At 38.9% G+C, this 20,321-nt stretch overlaps 1 protein-coding gene across 10 annotated transcripts in view; it reads right to left on the reverse strand.

The window, feature by feature from the left end:
- The window catches only part of cep170aa (centrosomal protein 170Aa), a 43,230-nt gene that overhangs the window by 8,420 nt on the left and 14,489 nt on the right, over positions 1-20,321 (reverse strand). For 7 of the 10 annotated variants that reach the window (XM_030156125.1, XM_030156124.1, XM_030156127.1 and 4 more), the window contains 11 exons: positions 18,931-19,020; positions 17,312-17,390; positions 17,094-17,152; positions 16,742-16,973; positions 14,855-14,986; positions 10,812-10,991; positions 10,203-10,502; positions 3,827-4,186; positions 3,020-3,300; positions 1,113-1,205; positions 120-237 (listed from right to left, as the gene is read on the reverse strand). In XM_030156125.1, coding sequence (XP_030011985.1) covers positions 120-237; positions 1,113-1,205; positions 3,020-3,300; positions 3,827-4,186; positions 10,203-10,502; positions 10,812-10,991; positions 14,855-14,986; positions 16,742-16,973; positions 17,094-17,152; positions 17,312-17,390; positions 18,931-19,020 — 1,924 coding nt within the window. Of the gene's footprint in view, positions 1-119; positions 238-1,112; positions 1,206-3,019; positions 3,301-3,826; positions 4,187-10,202; positions 10,503-10,811; positions 10,992-13,512; positions 13,583-14,029; positions 14,344-14,854; positions 14,987-16,741; positions 16,974-17,093; positions 17,153-17,311; positions 17,391-18,930; positions 19,021-20,321 lie in introns of those variants that run through there. The other 3 variants (XM_030156128.1, XM_030156130.1, XM_030156129.1) reach the window with 3 other exon arrangements.

A 20,321-nucleotide genomic window follows, 5' to 3' on the forward strand; every position in this document is an offset into this window, starting at 1 on the left:
GACAAGGTCACTTCAGAATTTATAATGATTACAAGGTACTATACTAAATACATACTTTACATAAAATATGCATGACTATTTATGTCTACTCATTATCTGAGACTCATATGACCATGCACCTCTCTCTTTGTGTAGGAAGGTGGCTGTCTCTGCTCCTGAGCCCTCTGGGTCTGTCCTGGTGTGATTGGCAGCTAGACTGGCCCACTGAGAAACCCAGCTCGAGTCACCGGGAAGAGCCTGAGGGCATGCAAGAGGGGGGACAACAACAGAGAAGGAAACCGGAAAACAGATTCCAGTCATGTCAAAAAGAGCAATTAGGTTCTTTATAAATGTAAAGGGCAAATGATAAGAGGAACTGATATTTATCTGATCATCTCAAAGCTACTACACTATATGACACAGAGGATGAGAAAAAAATGATTCAATTATGGATTAAGGATGTTTGTATAAAGACAAGTTCCTTTATTTGTATTTTTTAGCTTATGTTTTTATGAAGTTGCTTCTCAGCCTAACTCATCCATCAATTAGAATTTGAAAGTTTATGCTGTTGAATTTAATTGACATCAAAACCACTTAATGGTCAAAATGATGATCATCACCATAGGTTTTCAGACAAAAAAAAAAAATCTTCATTTTAGCAGAAGAAAGACTTGCCTTGATAGAAAGACACCCATAGCCTGTAAACCCTGTCCCCTCCCTCCCCTTTAAAATCATAAACTGCCTCAAGGGCTGAGGGTGTTCATCTTCTCTTCATCCTAGCATGATCTAGGTCAGTCTCTGAGAGGACTACCCTACTGTCAAGAAATGGATAGGGAAGTAGTGCAGACAAGCCATGGAAGTGACCATGACTCCCACAATGAATCTCAGCCATAAATCTTGCTCTACCTCTAGCACACAATGTTCTACTACAATGGAGAGGTAGCATTTGTCATGTTAACACCAGATAAATCAAATTAAACACACTAAAAATTAGACAATCTTTAAGTGAGATCACATAAAATGGTAATGGATGTTAGTGTATGGCAGGATAAATGGCACAGAGACACAGGCAAACCAATGATTAACAGAGCAGAAAAAGACAAATGTGCAGAGTTTTTATTTATTTATTTTACCTCTTTCCCTGTCTCTCCTGTCTCCTTTCCCCCTCTTTCTCCTTTTAAGTCTGACAGAATGGAGGAGTCCTGGTTCTGCTGAACGCCAAACACCTAGAAATATGTTAACAATGAACGAATTAAGATTAAATATTAAACCTACAAATGTATTATGACTATGTATTGTAATTTTGATAATTTTTCCCTTAAGTATGAAAAATTTCTATCAAACTAATTAGCATTTATTACTGCAGGGTACTTCAGCATTTCCTTTCATAATATAAAGAGATTTCATGAAATGCCCTCATCATATTTAAACATCATTATATTATTCCTCTAGTCTCTTGAAGAACAAAAGAGAGACCAAACAAAAAAGGTTGAATTAAGGCACCAATATGCACTACATAGTACCATGGCAACAAATGGCTGTCACATGCACACATGCATATACACACACGCACGCACGCACGCACACAAACACACACACACACACACACACACACACACACACACACACACACACACACAACTATTTACAAAAGGGAGAGACACAGACTGTGAGCAGTGTGCCAATTAGTGTGTCAGCTAATTGCAGGAATTAGCATAACAACACTTCCACTTTTGACTATAATATACACCGATTAAATGGTCTAGAAACCCCCAGTTTCACTGTTTCTCCACCAATAACACCTGAACAGCACTAAATGATGTGTGCCACTGGAAGATGCCATTTGGTAAACCACTGACTGTGAGTTATGTCTGCATAGTTATCTTTGTAAGTAACAGTTTTACTTCCAAAAATAACTGCATCTGCGTCCTGTTCAAATCTGGTAGGTAGCAATTTAAAGCCTGATCTCAGGCGCCTTAGAACGGTTTAGTTGTTGCACCCATTTAAAAATATATATATATTCCATACTTCAATTATCAACAAAAAGGACAGGTTTTATCATTAAGTAAGTGCCATCTTGAAACTACCACTGACACACACTTTGCCCTTGGAGGACTTTTCACTTTTTAAACAGTGTTGTAGTATGGAATAGGAGCGGCAGTGGCAAAATGATGGTGGTTTCTCTGCTTCCCTAGAGTATTGTTTAATAAAAGAGGGCAGTACTTGATGGACCAAAACTCTTTGGGCTATTACAGAAGCATTAGCTTCACCACAGGGACAAAGAGGATGGAGTGGTGGTCAGGGAAGGCCACTGAGAGATGATAGCTTTGTTTTAGTGGCTGCAACACCAAACACTCTCAAACAGCTCGCCAACAATAAAAGTGCCAACAAAGCAGTTAATAAAGAGACTGTACTCTCTGAACTGCTTGGTCAAAAGGTTATTTTTAAAGTTACTGCAGAGTTTACTTTAAACAAAGTATTTTGCACTCTACACACTACTTTTATAAGGACAAACCAGCAAGTAATAGCACTGAACACAATGTTTTTATTTTGGCAGGGGATTAGGGTTCATTCAAAGGATATGAATTTAAGGAACTAACTGCACATTAAGTTTCAGTTCAATTAAAGTTTGCTGCTGCATTTTGCAGACCACAAATAAATAAGATAATTTCATTGCCTTTTCTCACAGTAATTAATGTTGATGCTCATGGAATATTAGAACTCTCATCAGATTACACAAACATGGTGCAGGACAACAATGTGTGCTGCTCTATGATGCAGTGCAGGGTTTAGTGGGGTGAGTAAAACTGCATTTCCATTACAATTTTGTGGTGATGTTTGCAGTACTGCAGTTTAATATCAATGTGTTCCTTGTGGCACACTACTTAAAAGAAAATAAATTATGTCTTCCTAAAATATACTTTGCTGACATCAGTATGTGAGAAAATTCTGGAAAAATACAGCTCACAGTGAATCCAAATTACTTCCGTCAACAAAGCAATAGATACAAGGGCATTGTTACTGCTCTTAAAGCATCTACCTTATCTATCATGCGCCTGGCCTCCTCCTCTTCTGGATTTCTGTTCTCCAGTTCAATAGTGTAAGTTCCCTTATCACTGTGGTCGTCCTCTGCCTCACCCCCTGCTCTTCTGCCCACTATTGAAGGGTCCTCACTGGGGCTGGTGGGGCTACCTGTCGCAAGCCCAGTACTGGCTGAACTCCGACTGATACTTGGGTCCTCTGACCTCTGTTTGAGGAGCACACGAGCAGCAGTAGGGGCACCTACAGCTACTGTAGCTGGTATTGGAGCAGGAACCTTGCCTAGAGGAACCACAATGCAAGGGAGAAACAAGTGTTAGAAAAATTATGGACAGAGCACACTGAAGTCGTTAAGAGTTCTTATCCCCTACAAAACCACATGATTATTAATGACTGATTTGTGATAGAGCCACACAATTAATTGCAATTGCAATCCAAATGTCAGTGCATTATATAATAATTAAAGGCAGTTTAAAGATCCAGTGCATGTATTGTGCATTGCGTGTCCTGTTTATTGTGATATTTTGGATTCAGTGACACTGAACATAGAGAAAGGTGTATGTGTGAAATGTGCTAAATTAAAGTCATTTTAAAGACATTTTTACATTTTTTTTTAAGTTGTATGTTTTATCTGTGCATTTTCCCTGAGGACCAAGCAGGTAACACAAAACATAAGCGGAATATTGTCCACAGTAGTTTTAACGTGACTTTTTCACCAATTTATTAATAAATTTGAAAAAACATTTGCAAAAGCTGTTAATTTTGCAGTATTAGGATTTGTGAGACAATATGTTTAGGTAGATATTACCTGAGTCTGAGGTTGTTGTAGCTGAGGTGGAAATGCTGAACACCTTAGGGTGAGATGGAGGCTGAGGACACAGTCCTTCCCCACCAGCTCCTCCAAGCAGTGGTGCAGTCTGGGAAAATGAATATGACCGTCGTTTGCGAGGGTTTTCCTCGTCGTAGAATTCGATCATAAAGGCAGTGCGAGTGCCAGTTGTTCGGGTCCCGCTTACAGTTATGTTCCCACTTCCTGCTCCTCCTCCTCCTCCTCCTATGTGACCGTGAGCTGCTTTCAGGCGTTCCTCGAGGGCGTGACGACGGCTGGCAAAACGCAAACCCAGTCCATTTTCTGAGTCACTTTGAGTACCATCTTCATGTTTGCTGCCTAGAAGGACACACAATGTTTTAAGCATCCCATTAGCAGAGAATATGTAGGTCAAAAGTCCACATGACATTTTATATACACTGCAAAAAAAGAATATTACTATTTCTGCTTATAACTTATTAAAGAAATAACTGAAATAGTTGTCTCTGTTCACTTAACTTAGATCATACCATTAAGTTCAAACAGTACATTAACTGGCAATCTAAAGAGTTTGTCAAACACACTTGAATTCATACCATAACGTATATAATAGTAAAATAACATTACTCAACAGCTATGACGCATCACCATCATAATACTATAATACAAAATTTATATGAAGACCAGTGCAGAGAACCACATATCCTGACAGCTCATCCACTGTGAATACCACAGCAAGAAACAAATGTTTGTAAACCATAATAACCAAAATGAACTACAAACTTGACCTGAATCATTCAACTGTCAAAACAAATCCTGAATTCACAAATGTCTGGCTTACCTACCACATTACTGCTATTTCTGCAAGTCTGGGTCCAATCAACATATCCTCTCAGTGCAAAGCAGAGACAGACAGTGTACCACGCTAATCCAGACATGCCACCCACACTGCCCTGCCTACTTCACTGGCAGTTCGAGAGAGAAAGGGGGAGGGGAAGAGGATAAATGAGAGTGTACAGAGGGAAAGAAGGATCTTTAGTGATGTAGGAGGAGGGGAGGTGAAAAGAAAAAAAAAAGAGGAGGCAGAATGGAGGAGGAGGTCAGCAGAAGTTAGAAAAGGATAGCAGATAAGAAACAGGGGTGGCTTGATAAAGGGGACCAGAAGAGGAAACCAAATGAACAGAAATGGGAGATTTGGGGGAGTCTTGGTTTATTGTGTAGTGTATTGCTACTACAGCTGACAGCCACTTGCACAATCAGACAGTCAGAACCAGCCAGCCAATATTCAGCCAATCAGAAGAGTGAGGGAAGGAATTGCCATGATTGTTCTTGAGGGTGGCCACTCATAAAGTCTATTGGAGAGAAAGTGATGGTATTACCATGTACACTTAAAGGGGTAATTTTTCTGACACTGACAGTTCCATGCATTGGTGAGGGTTCCATATAACAAATGACTGCAGTTCAATAACTGAAGTAAGTACTATGGCAGCCATAACGCTCTAAATTATACACACACACAGCTTAACAAAAAGTCCTTAGTAACATCACAGCCCAGGATTTTTAGACACTAAACGTCTTGCATGCTGTGAAACAAATCTGAGTAAGACACACTGAGTCACCAAATTACAATATAAAGCATAATATGAAAATACTACATGTTAACTACCACAAGCTAAACCACTTTCAACTTAAATAGTTTATACTATATTAATATCTAATTACTTGTTCTTCCAATATTTTATACAATGACACACACAGACTTTGACCTCTTCCTGTTACATATCTTCTTCTTAACAGCTTTGGCCATTGTGAACAACATTACTTCAGGTATTGCTTCTACAAACTTTCTACAAACCTTCTAGCTGCTAACACTGCCCACTTTTGGTTATTCCAATGTAAACTCAGAAGAGATTATAACTTGGATATGAATCTCAATCTCTATTTTTTTCTGTCAGGGTAACCAAGTAGTGTGCAAGAGACAAAAAAATTACTAGAAGTGGACTGTCAGAAGCATTAAAAGAGGAGTGCTCCCATGGCAGAGTGAACTATGTTGGCTAACCTGGGTTACAGTCCACCCACTGTGACTTGGAATTAGGCCATGTCCACATGAAATCAGATCTTTTTCTTTGTCATTTTCAAAAAAGTCCTCCGTAATCACGGAGTCGTTTCAGGAAATATCTGCGTCCACACAAAACCACTGAAAACGACTGAAAACGATGTAGTACAAATGCCAGGCCTGTAAGTGGTGTTGTAATGCACTCACAAAAAATGGAGAAGACAACATGGAGCATGTGCATAAAGCTTGTGTGCTGTACACAAACCATAGACTACAGAAGAAGAAGAACAACAACAACTCTCAACTGTAGATCCAAGAGTATGTAGTGAGTATTGTTAGCTATAGTCGTTTGTTGCTCATTGTAATTGTAATTTGATTTCCAATAAGCTCAATAGTACAGTAGCACGGGCACTACTCTGTATTGTTGTTGTTGTGAAGTGGTGTCATGCTTATGGGGTTAAAGGTTAGAGAGGCAGGGCTATGACATCCTCGTTTTAGAAAAGTTGCTGTTTGGTCATACAAACGAAGACGTGAAACCGTCGTTTTCATATTTATCCACTTTGGGACCTGGTTTGAAAAAGTTGTGGTTTCAGTGACTAAAAACACCGGTTTCATGTGGACGAAAGGCCTATCCAATACAAAACTTTTGCGGATACGACCAAAATCGTCTTTTTATGGATAGGGCCTTAGTCTGTTTTGGTGTTACTTTACTCTTGCCCTCCCCATAGTCTCTATCTTGGTTATCATCTTGGCAGTTGCTGAATGATCTGAAGTGATATACAAAGCAAAACTGCTGCATGATAACTCAATAGCACATTAAGGAATGAAAGCAACAATATGCAATGTAGGGAGATAATGTGCATTGATGTAACTTAGAATACTATTAATTCTGTATTTATAGGGATATAATGTATGATAGAGGTGTGTAAAATGTGATGAGTTTCACATTTAAAATCTTAATGATTTTGTGTGTGTATTGCAGCACATTTTTTTTTTCTACACTAGGGTATTACATTGTATTTTGCCTCTGGCACATTTCTGTCTTCAGCTCATTTGTCACATTTTGTCATCCACCTCCTCTATCCTCTCTACATTTCATTGCTGTTTGAAATTTAATAAACCATGCATGTCACTGAAAAAAGAAAACCACAAAAAAAGGAGTGTGTGAGGCAAGCAGTAGTATGCTACATGCTAGCTTGAGTAGATCAGCAGATAAGCGGACAAAAAGAGACAGGTCTTTCATGCTGTGTCTCCCGGACAAAGGAGCTGTTGCCAGGGCCAGAGGAGAACAGAGGTGTCTGTGAGAGTCCAGTCCTCTGCCCTGCTAGCTCCGCCATGACTCACAGTGGAGCTGGCCTCTTCTGCTGCCTGCACGCACACATGGACATGCACACGCCCAGTCAAACAAGCACAAACACACACCGACTTTACACACACATCTGCACAAACAAATCCTCAAACCATAAACATACATAGAGACGTACTGTCTATAAAAACAACATTGACTCTGCTTATCTGTTGAGATCAATTCCTTTAAATGAAACACATATGATTTAAAGTTCCAAAAATCTTGATACCCTTGCAGAACACACTGATGTAGCTTTTCTCTGCTCTGCACACATTTACCAATTTTTTAGCAATGAGACTCAAGCATGAGCCTGATATAAAAACAGACTTTAACCTATGAATCAGTGCATGTTGCAAGAAAAGAAAGACTCACCTTGATGCTTAAAGAGCAAAAAGCATCAGACTGGTTTCCTTGTCACAATTTCCTTCTCTGCACACTCCTCTAAACTACCTCTGTGTCTTTCCCCTCTCTGCCTTTTACCTCTCTGACACACCCAGAGCACATCTCACTTGTTTTCCTCACACATACTACACCCCTGGTCTGCAAATCAGTGCTGATCTTGTCTTAAGCACCAACACAGAGCACACAAACACATGGTGGACTCCTATCACACAAACCCACATACGAGCGCCGCATGCTTTACACACGCCCTGAATCTCTGCTGAAATGCGTTTCCCTCACATGTTCGTCTCCTGCAGGTTTCACACACTCAAAGATGTCCACAGCTAGTTTTTCAAAGAGTCTATTTACATACACTGTAGTCTCTTGCTTTCCCTGCAATCTCTCTCTCCACATCTGCATCACTGTTACTATAACAACTATGTACCCAAATCTGCAGTCTCCTCTTCTGCAGCCTTCTTTCTGTTTTCACTGCAGTCCAGGCAATAACCGTCTCTCTCTCTCTCTCCCTCTCTCTCTTTCAGTTCCCTGTCTTTCTTTGTCCCATCATCCTTCCTATTACTGCTGCAAATGCCGTTTTCAAGTCTTCCCACCATCCTCACCTTCTCATTCCTTCCTACTGTAGCTGTTACGCCTTGTGTCTTCACAGTATGAATGAAAGCTACCCACTCAACCATTCACTGGATGTCTCTCCATTTCTCTTTAACTTGTCTATCTTTTCCATCCACTGGTCACAACAACTGTCTTCTATAAATTACTGAAATACTAAGAACTTGTTCCTTAGGTATCAATCAGCATTGCTCAAACACATCCCTAGAGCCATGGTTTCATTTAGAAATACTATAGTGTCTACCACTCCTCAAATCAGATTGTTAGTTAGCAACATAATCATCAGTTAGGTGATCTACTCAGTCATCTGCCTGACATACAAGTAGTCCTAGCTCCAGCTAATGAATTAGCTTTCCTACCCTTTCCACTTTCATCAACTCCTGACTCTTAAGTCCCTCCCCCATGACTGTCAGCAACATCATAAATTGCCCCCCATTTAATTAACCCATGGTCAGCATGCATGCGTGACCGGCTACAGCCTAGCTCAGCACCAATATGGACTGTTCACCTGCAGCGTGAAGCCTGAAACATTCTCACAAAAAAAAACCCTGGCAGCAGGAGCCCAGTCAGCAGTTGGCAGCTTTTGAGTAAAGGAAACAAAGGAACACAGAGAAGCATGGATCTTACAGTCACAGTGAGCAGCTTTCCCAAGGGATGCATTTGCAACAAGCCCAAAAGTTGAAAAAAAAAAAATAAAAAAAATAAAAAAAGAAAACCATTCAGATATTCAGATTGAGAGACCAATTGTAATAAATGAAAACACAAACAACCTCTGAAGTAATGCTTAAGAGGCACTGTCTGATAGAAAATAGTATGTTGAAGAGTATGTGCTCATCTGTAGGTAATGCTATGTCTGCACTTGGGGAGAAAGCGATCCAAGGGGGAAATAAGTGACAAATGGTAGAGTCATAAGCACTACTAATGCTAAGCCTTGTCATTGGTGGTTCAGCAGAGCAGGAGCATTTATTGGGGTTTTAATGTTTCTGTCTGCTGGCTGCTAATCCTCCAGCTGCACCACTTCCAACAACCTCTACTATTAACAAAGGACCAACCAGTCTGCAAATAGTTAATGAAATAAAAGTCTGAAACAAGATATACAAAAACTGCAAATTCTATACTAGTGCATTGATGATGATGATGATGATGATGATGATGATAATGTCTCTCATGAGAATAACCCTGCAGGAAGTAGAATGAGAAATGACCCAGCCAAAGAATAAAAAAAAGTAACTAAAATGATAGGTAGACTATTTATCTGTCGGGCTAGTTTTCAGAGCATTTTTACGATTATAAGAATTATTGATATTTTTTAAATCCAATTGGTAATGAAATCTTTTTTGCACTCTAACTCTGATGCAGCCATTTCTCTCTGTCTGTAGCCATTACTCTAAAGCAATGTCAAGCCCAGGACACTATCTGACAGGTCACATGTCACGAGTAATAGCCTATCAAGAGCAAAACCTACTGTGTTTCAAAGGTTAGACAGCATATATTCCCGTGGCTGCAATAAACATCACAGTTTTCTACACCAGCAGTCACTAATAGATGAAGGGAGCATCCGAATCCAAACATCATCCAACCGGGACTCAGATCTATCGTATTACTACTTTTAAAACCTCCTTTCATTTTCAATGCAGCTCTTGAAATGAGAGAAAACAATTATTACGACAGTACTTTATTCATAATCTCTCCAGTCACATGTAAAAACTGACAATAAATGAAACTGAAATATTACTGAATTACATTTTCTTTATATTTGTATTCTGCTAAGTGGCATTACCATTAAGTTGTATGTTATTCTACATTTTGACAGCAAGAGTTTCCTTTTTACTATCATTGTATATTGTTTCCTAATACCTGTTAACAGTCTCAATCAGTATCAGCATCAGCTGACCTCTACTAACAAAGTGAAAGGGTCCTCATAATCTACAGACCAAAGTAGGTCAAAAGAAAGTAGCCTGTACCTTTCAGCCTTTTGAGATGGACCGGTACATCGCTCTTGATGCTCTTGCTGTCCTCTTCTGTTGACTCGCTCCGCACCAGAGTGGGGTCGTTCTGAGCCAGCCAATCAGCCACTTTGCTCTCTGATGCCATCATAGCAGCTTGCAGTGTGCTTAAGTCCTTTCCTCCTGCTCCTCCACTCCCCCCTCCACTTTTCTTACCACGAGATCGGTGGTGGTCAGAAGAAAACTTGGAAACATGGTCTTTGATGGTGACTTTCCCTGGGGATGTGTTGTCAAACTCTATGGTGAAGGAGGCGTGACCTTGAGGTGTGGAGCAGACAAGGAGTTTTATGAGTAACAGAATCTGAATGATGTGACACTTGGGTGTTAGTATGACTTGTAAGCTTGAGGGTGTTAGTCACTATGTGACATCTTTTTGTTTAAAGTTTGTGTCTCCTTGACAGATTCTGACAATTCTCCCATCCTCCTTACAGCATGTAATCTAAAAACTGATTCACTTCACTGTTAAAAACATTAAATATTGTAAATCTTGCTGCCACTTCACAAGTACCAAAATGTTTGTTGTAGAATTTGTTTGTGACAGATTTTAAAGAAAATGGTGTACTTTACCTGTAGTGGTGTGACTATGAGTGGCATTTCCCTCTGTGTCCTTGGTGGGTATCTCATGAATGCCGTTACTGGCCATATGACTCTCCTTGGTTGGAATATCAAAATAAGTGGAATCGTGGCCAGTGGATGCATGAAGACCGTCCTCTTTGGCTTTTTCCGCTCGACGTGCCTCTTTGCTGTCTGAGGTTGGAAAATACATAAAACTGTTACCAAATATGTTATTTTTAACATGTGATGACCATTAAATTCCAGTGAACTTCTGTGCACATATCTTCCATGGCAAAAATGACAAATGATAAATGATATATGATAATACAGTTCTGAAAATAAGACAACTTGTGATTTTATAGAAAAATACATAGTTCTATAGTATAACCGGACCTATTCATATTCTGTCTTAAGCAGTATTTTTTGTTGGTTTTCTGAATTTCACCCACGCCTGTACTAAAAGCAGGAGGAGAAGCCATTGTAGCAGTATGATAACATGCAGTAAATTGTAAATGATTGCTAGATTTTGAAAGATCTGGGAAAAAAGTGCCCTGGAAAATGGGCAAACGGATTCACTCACAGCATATTTTCTAACCTTTCTATAGTCAAAATAAGAAAAAAAGTCCAGATAGACCATTTTAGGCTTAGGGTTTAAAGGGTTAATTTGTCCATATTTTTGACTCATATTGGCACACAAGAAAGCCCAAATAGCTTTACAAGTAACAAACTTGACTTTTTACTTCTTTGTCACAGTGGCCTCAGTTTCATGCATTTAACACTGTAGGGCATGATTACATGTGTTGATAGGCTTCTATCTATTCTTAAACAAATCAAAGACATTTATTTATTTGTTGGAGGATATGAGGATGTGACACCAATGTGCTGCAATATCAGCAAGAGACGAATGCAAGGATTCATTGTCAAAACCCAAGAGTTAAAGGTCAAGATAGGCCCCATAAAACAAATTCAATAATGGTCTGCTTCTGAGAAAGTCTGTCTTACCATTTATCAGAATTACTGTCTCTGTCTGGGGGAGCTTCCCTAATAATTACAATCACCATATGGACATGCACACAAAATGCTTGGTCTTTCTGTTTGCTCGGCTGTCTCTTTATTTTATTATACATGCATAAACACACAGAAATCAATGAAGTTACCGATGACCAGAAATGCTGGCAGAGCTCTTTAAAACCTGCTTTAGGGAGCTCACAAAATGGAGTACTTATTTTATCATCTGTACGTATTAACAAACAGAGGCACTGTGGGATGTGAATATGATAAATTACATTTCTAGAAATTAGACAGGCCATCTGTTTCATGTTGGGGGACCAATATGAAAACATATGTTAAAGCAACAGCAAGAAACAGAATCGGACACTGAAGTGGCTAAAGTTAACAAAACATGTAAAAACAAGATTATTCCTCTAAAGGACTCATGAGAGCAGGACCACTATATCAACAAACTCGTGGTTCTTCTCAGCCTCAATGTAATCAACCAATCTACTAAAACACTATTTCTCTTTGAACTCTGATATAATAAGCTGTTGCTAAAGTGAGCTGTACAAAATATTTGCAAAAACAGTGTAGGTGTTTGGTACTTGAGATCATGGAAATCTGTGGATTGATGTTTTAGTCACTGTAAATTAACACATTCAGTTGAGAAAATAATGTGCACTGTCCAGGCATGTTTTACAATGTGGTGTGTACATTTCCATCATCTCAGGCAGATTTGCAAGTTATAAAATTATAAAATGTGCAAGTATGTAACAGAAAGGATAGCATGTCTACTAGCTCCTTCCTTAAAAATATGATGAACTGAACGGACAAAACTTCCCTTTTCTGATCAAGTAAAACAGTCAGACCTTCCACTGATATCACAATGAGTCACCTGACATTTGTGGAACTCATGTAGTAATTCAGTGAAGTTAAAGGTTCACGAATGGGGTTTATGTCCCTCATGTACAAATCATACAATTAATGGTATTTGACAGGAATTTAGGGCCTAAAACAGAAATTTTGTGTCTCCCTAGGGCAGAAACAAAAACTACATCCCAAACCACATCTACTCTATAACATCATATCTAAATTAGAAAATAATTGTACACATCTACTTGGAAATGTAAATATATATTGATGTATCTTATTACACAAGTGTAAAGAGTTTAAGTTTTTCTCACCTTATAAAATGCACATACAACACTTTTAAACAAACCTCCTGTCAGTTTCTCATCCCTTTCTCAACTCTCCATTTCCTGCCTCCTATCCAGAATAATAAACACAACTCTCTTCTTCTATTTCTCTCTGAAAAGGAATATACATACTGTAGCATTATTATGTATTTTACTCTGCCGGTTGGGAATCCAAGAAAAACTGCTCCACAAGTTTGGAATAAGCAGATGTATACTACTACTGACTGAACTGCAGCTTCCAGGATTTTGTTATTGTTGGCTTCTCTTAAAAACATCAAATACATACAGTTTTATTGACCTCCATGTCTGTCATTCACCATAAAAAGTACTACAGTCTACTAAAAACTAATAAAAGGTGAATTAAAGATACATGTGCTCAACAAAGATAGCTCATCTGGTAGAACAAAGTAAACTCACCATGTATTTCTTTAAAGCAAGTTCAACGTAAGTGGATGTCAGAGTAAAACAAACTTCATCCAAAAAGCTTCATTAGCAAAATCTTCTGGTTTGAATGTAAGACTTACCAAGAATTAAAGAGTGGTTAGCTAATGATCGTTGCATTGCAGGGTGAGAGAGTCGTCTGTTTCTACACTGTGTGAGTGTGTGTTTGTGTGCATCGGGAGGAATGGGGGAGCTGGTGCAATGGCGTAACCCAATCGGTCTGAGTGACAATACACAAGGAGGGGGGTAGGGGGCTCTGGCAACACTGCCTATTCACTGGGAAGGAGAAAAGGACGCACAAACTAAACTACACTGACACACACAGGCATGAAATGGGACACACACTCAAACTGAGTCTCCCTCCACTTCTGATTCTCACTTCCACTCCACAGCTATATATGGTGTTAACAGCTTATTAGAGATGATACCAAGGCTGAGTTTGTGCACTGGTAAGATCCTCTTTTGATGCTACTATCTATGTAACCTACATAAACAACCCCTGGAGCATGTTACTTCACAGAAAAAATGTAAGATTGCAATACCAATTCAGCTCTTAGTCTAAAAGTCAGTCTCCTAAAAAGGGAAAATCCCTTTACTCACCCATGTCCATGGCTGAAGTAGCCAAACCCATTTGCCTGATGCTTGGAACGCTTTTAGGCTTCGAATCACGCTGCTGTGCTTTACTCCAAATTGACAGCCTTTTCTGATCACACTCTTAACAGAAAAAAACTGTCCTACAGCCAGAAGGTAGTCCACAAAAACATCTCCTGGACTCCTTTAAATAGCAGAAAATTTTCTGGCTGGTGAAGACATTGCCAATGAATCCATCCAGATGTGACGAGAGATTTGAAGAGGCTTCAGTCTGCTCTAATGTGTGATTTATCCTCCCCCCACTTTTTCTGACTACCCCTGTCCACACTAAACCAGCCTAGCAAAGAGTGATTTTATAAAGCCGAGCTGTGTTACTATTGGTTTAGCCACTAATCCTGTTACTCTGACTACCCGTCACCAGTTAGTGGGATCCCCAACTCAACAACAGTCACTATACACACACACACGTACAACAGGGTCTGAAATGAGCCTTTGTGTCCACTTGGATGTACAGTACATTGTTCGGCACAGATGTCTAGCCTTTCCCCTCGAACAAAAACAAAGCAGAAAATCTAAAACACATTACTACATCCATAAAGATGAAGATTCTGAGATTTAATAGGATGCATTTTCAAGATTCAGCTTAGCATTGTATTATAAGTAAACATGGAATCACACACCAGATTTTTTTTTTTTTTAAAAGCAAAATACTTTAATGACACCAGTCACTTCTTGGAATTTCTCCTCATTAAAACAACAAACTTTCAATTTATATTTTTTTCTTTATTATCCCAACAAAACTATTTGAAAAAGTAATCACATCATGAGTCCTACCTGAGTTGTCATGCTTTTTACTGGATGTCTTTGTTTCCTGTTTGAAAGAATTTTCATCATCTGCATCCCCATCCCCCCACCAAGACGGCTGGCCATACAGGGGGGTCCCGCGATGCAGAGCTGTAACATCCCCTGGGACAAACACATGCACACAAAAACAAATTACTCTATTACACCTTGTAGACACAGAGTCAAGACAACATATTAATGCTGTTTAACCTACAATTCACAATGTGCAAAAAGGTTAATGCATACATTACATAATGGGGAACAAAATGTCCATTGAAGGATGATGCCACAAAGTGGAGTCAGCTGCTGTTTTGTGACTGTGTCTGTACATTAATTCCCCTTTAGTGTAGTCTTGCACCACTGACCTATTTACAGAACTTCATCCAGTAAGATGGAAGCTCGATGCACATTCACACTTACAGAAGCACAGTTTAAATATAAGAGGGACATTCTACTTGCCCCTTCTGTCATTACTAGAAATACGGCCAACATGTGATGGACATCCTGTGGCTGACACTGTTTTAACTCATTCATACTGTAAGGGCAGTAAAGTTTTGTAAATGTGACAGGAAATGTAGGAGGAGAGAGAGGAATGAAACGGTTTAGTAACCCTCCATACTTAGTCCATTTCCTTTACCCTTTTTTCCTTAAATACCCCTTTTATGTGCTATATACATAGGTTGAATCACAGTATATCTAGATAATTATAGATGTTCCATGTAATAAGCAGGGTCCTTCCTTATAAAAGCTCCTGAATGCATGTTCACTATAAGGTATAATATCTGGGTGAGACCTGGTATTACTGGAACAACACTGAAGGATTACATAGTAGAACCACTGAGAGGTGTCAGTAAAAATGTGTGACATATGGAGGATCATACTGAATAGTGCGTATACTACTTTGTAGAGATCCAATAGTGCTAAATTAAGTGCATGTTAAAAATTATACACAATTTTAAGAAAATAGTGTGGTATTAGAGTCTGAGGCACTGCATTATGCCAGCACTCTGACCCTGTTATTGCTTAATCTGTGCACACAGACAAGCCCCATGTGGCCTTGTTTCAACATCTGCTGCTGAAGCAGGACCCCTGCAAGCACTGCAGCCTGCACTGATGTCAGCTAATAGAGACACCCACAGACTTGAGCCAGATTTATTGTGGTGGATGGTTAAAGCCTTTTTCACTCTCTGCGGCTGTCTACCCCCTACTGGCCTGCAATAAAATACAACATTTTATTTTCGAATCTTCTTCCTAAGGTAATTTGAAAATGACACATTTTATTGAGAATCACTGAATACTCTGGTTTCTACACAAACTGACCAATAGGATATAAATTTAATGTATACCATGAGTATGAAATCTGGCTTCTTGTTGTGATGTGCTGAGCTCCTGTAAATGTGTGCGTAAATGCGCCCTGTAAAATTAATTTAACACGTAGAGGTATGAAGTAAAATATATTTTACAAAATACTAAAGTTTGCTTTAGTTTGGTGTGACATATGTGTTAATATACTGTCTATAATATTCAAATTGTAAAATTATAACAGATACATAGTGCCTCTTTTTAGCTGTGTTTTAGCTTTGTCAAAATATATAGTATTGTGGGTGCGCTGTCTTTTCCCACTTTTTGCTACTAACACTAATTATCTCATTCTTTTCATAAAATATCATAACATTATTCAAAGAAGTCTGCCACTTCTGATATGCTGAAAAAAGGTCAGTCTAAAGTGGAAGTAAATGTTACTCTCCTGCTCCCCTGCTGTTGTAAAATGCTACACTACAGCTAATAACCAATAACAAAGGCTAATATGTTCATTATTACAGAAATTACTTGAAATTTCTTGTAAAGTAATGTATTTGTCATTGTCCTTCCCCTCACCTCCTATTCTCTCCTCTGCTTTGTGAGTGTCCAGAGGTTTCGCTGATGGCTCCATGGAGGCAGTGATCCCATCCGTTGCTCTGCTCTCTGCTGGCCTCTGGGTGCCACCACTGGGCGACTTCAATGACTTTGTAGGGGTCTTAGTGGGAGACTTACTTGTGGTTATGGGGGTAGCACTTTCACCATTGGATGGCTTTTTGCTGAGCTGGAGTCCACTGGTGAACTTTTCATGCTAGATGAACCACATGAAATGGACAAGGATTGAAAAGAAAATAAACTAGTCTATTATCAAACTGTAGTGGGGCACAGACTGGTTAGCCCAATGTCTGTGTTTTTTGTTTTGTTTTTTTACCTTAAGAGCTTCCTCTGGCACAGTTAGTTCTCCTCGCACCACCGTGAACAGGTTGGTATGTGAAATAGGATGGTTAAGGAAGCACACACATTGTAAACAGATATACACACATGTATATATACACAGGAAAAATGAAGTGTACAAATGCAAACAAGGGGACAAATAATGAAGAAGTGGCTCTGTAGTTATTGTGTCGGCTAAACAGATAAAAAGGATATCATATCCAAATCTCAGCTTGTCCTCCAACTTCAGAGTGATGTACATCTGCTCTTGAATGCGGACATCATTGACAAAGGTCTGTTGAGGAAAAACAATCAATACAAACGATGAGACAGAAGTTAGGAATCTACATATATTTACTGACAGTGCAGGTATGTTTTTAACACTATGGAAAAACATTAAACCTGTGCGTATGCAGAGGTTCAATACACAACAGGAAGGATATGTGATACTCAAAAAGTCATTTAAGATCATCTACAGCTGTGTTTTTGTATTGAAGTGCTGACACCAAATCTGTTTCAGATGTTATCAGGAGTTTGAAAACTTAAATTTGTTTCCCAGTCTTTTTCTCCCACACCCACTCCCTCTCTTTCACTCCTCTTTCTACTACGCAACTTTGGGGTAGATCATGTTTCACTGCCTACCAAATGAAATTCAATCACACATGTACTGCAGTTGCAATAAAACATTCTTGTCTCCTGTGCTTCTCTCTAGAGAGATGAAATCACAGCAGTTTAACAAAAAAACAGCAGTGAAACACCTTCAGTGACAAAGCCGGTGATACTGCCTAAACTCAGCTTTTTACTCAAGTTGGACCTCTCCATATGCACTGACTCAGCAACAGAAAACTTCCTCTGAATCCAACCAACACAAGACATGGTCAGTGACAAAGCAGGAAGTGGCTCTGACTTTGGTTTCCTGTCTGAGAGCTGGAAAGGATGTGTGGGACATGCTGCATATGTGTCTAATGGGTGAGTAGTAATCACTGCAGATGACTAATGCCATGAGGCAGATGTAGACAAGGCAGGACTTAAGAGAGATAAGATGTCAAAGAATGAGAAAGGTTATCAAAAAGAGGGAAAGTTAATCTGCTGTTTTGACTGAGACCAAGCAGGTGTGATTTCTGTGTACTATAAAAGGCATTTTTATTACTGGGTGCAGTTAGCAGCTAAAATACAATTTATCTCATGGCAAATACAAATTCAAGCAATGTATAGATAATCAAATAATAATTATGTGATAAATCTTGGCCTTTTTTTTAAACTCTTTGTCAATAACCTGTTATATTACTATGTATTTGCAAAATATACCTGTGCACTTACCTGTGAACTAATAATAAGAACAAATTAAATATTCCTGTTTCTGATGTTAATCTGTCATTTACTGGTAGACCTGTAAATCAATGTGATTAGAGGTTTTAAGATTGTATTTCTCTGGTGACCTTTTGGTTTGTACTGGTTCTCAAACATGCCTTTAAGTACAGATTTACATAATTTATTTTAGATTGGTTGACTTTAGCTGTGATATAAATCTTTACTGGCAAACAGATTGATTTAGAGTAGAAAAACTGCTATTCCAATCAACTGCCAAAAAGACGAGCTCCTAATTTTCATAGCATCGACCCCTCTACCTCCAATCTGTCTCTTGATCTTTTGATGTTTCTTTGCTTCACTGTATCTTTCCAGCTTTCAATCCTCATAATTTTTTCACCTTATTATCTCATCCCGCCCTCCCCTCATCTATCATGTGGCCCTCTCCTCTCTTCTTCTCTGTCCTCTCTTTGTTCTCTTGTCCTTTTATCTGTGTCCTGCTTTGCATATTGCATCTATGTACTCACCCCATTCAAACTGCCCAGGTCCTTGACCTTGTGTTCATCAGTCCCAGCCTCATAGTTGATAACTGCATGCTGTTTATCCACACTACGTGACTGCAAACAAAAAACATAAACATGAAAAATTCATTAGGTCATAATGGTAGGCTCAATGTGATTTTGGGAAGCGGTTATTGTGTGCAGATGTCGTGATGTACATTTGCAGTTGTATCTGCTGTGCTGAAAAGGTATCAGTTTTATAGTTCTGCTTCACCTCAACATATTGTTTTTGTGTACTCAGATGGCAGAGGATTTACATCTGACTCTAACTCTGTAATAATAACTGTTTCTCACAGGAAATAACAAAACATAATACATTTGTGTGTAGCTTTGTCAAACTATGCAATGTTAAAAATGAGTGGTGTTATAAGCATCTAAGGTCAGGAATACAACTCACTGTAAGTCATAATATGAGGGCAGTCTTACAAAATATCATGTGATTCTAATCATATCAGCAGAGATTTCAAAGTATCTCACACTGAACACACAGTTATGCACTGTATCACACACACTACACACACATACAAAGGAGAATGGAACCGAAATAAGGTCTTGAGGTGAATTTATTGATTTTCCGGGTACTCTAGATAACAATCAGCTGTTTAGAGGTTAAATGTTTCCAGCAAAAACGCCTTGACTAAGGCATCTACGTGCTTAAACAATGCACCAATGTCTCAGTTTTTTTCATACATATCTAGAGGTATGCATTGCCTTATAGATGAGGAATGTAGTGACAGACTTCTAAAGTCTGTCAGAATACCTCTTGGATAAAGCATACCAATAAAATACAAAAACAATAACACAATGATGAGGCCTCTGATGATTCAAGGACCTGTTTGCCTGTTGTGGCTTCTTTCATGATGTATAATTAACTGGCTATTTTAATAAGTAAACTGGCATTAGTTTATTTTTTAAGTGCATTATGCTCAGGTATAAATGCACTATAGATATGCAGATAGCGCTTTTGTTATGGCCATTTACTACAACACAACAGATCACACCAAACTACACTGTAATAAAGGCTTAAGTGTACTTTGTAAGTGCAGTTGGATAAAGCAAAGGAAAGCATTGCCACAGAGCCTCTACTGTGTTTCTAATTAGGTTAGTGAGATTAGGCTTGATCAAACAAGATGAAGTCAGTCTGTTGTACCTCAAAACCTCACCCGGCAGACCAGATTCACTCCATTAATCATACGTATACTAAAGTCCAACGGAGTTCACAGGCAACTTAGAATAACAGATGACAGTGTGTTTCGGGATATAACATAATTCATATGACTTGACTGAGAGAGGGAGAGAAGATCATGAAAGATAAACCCGAGGAACAGGGTAAATGTGAGAGGACCAGGACAGAAACA

This window comes from Sphaeramia orbicularis, chromosome 15 (assembly GCF_902148855.1).
Source record: "Sphaeramia orbicularis chromosome 15, fSphaOr1.1, whole genome shotgun sequence".
NCBI lineage: Eukaryota > Metazoa > Chordata > Actinopteri > Kurtiformes > Apogonidae > Sphaeramia > Sphaeramia orbicularis.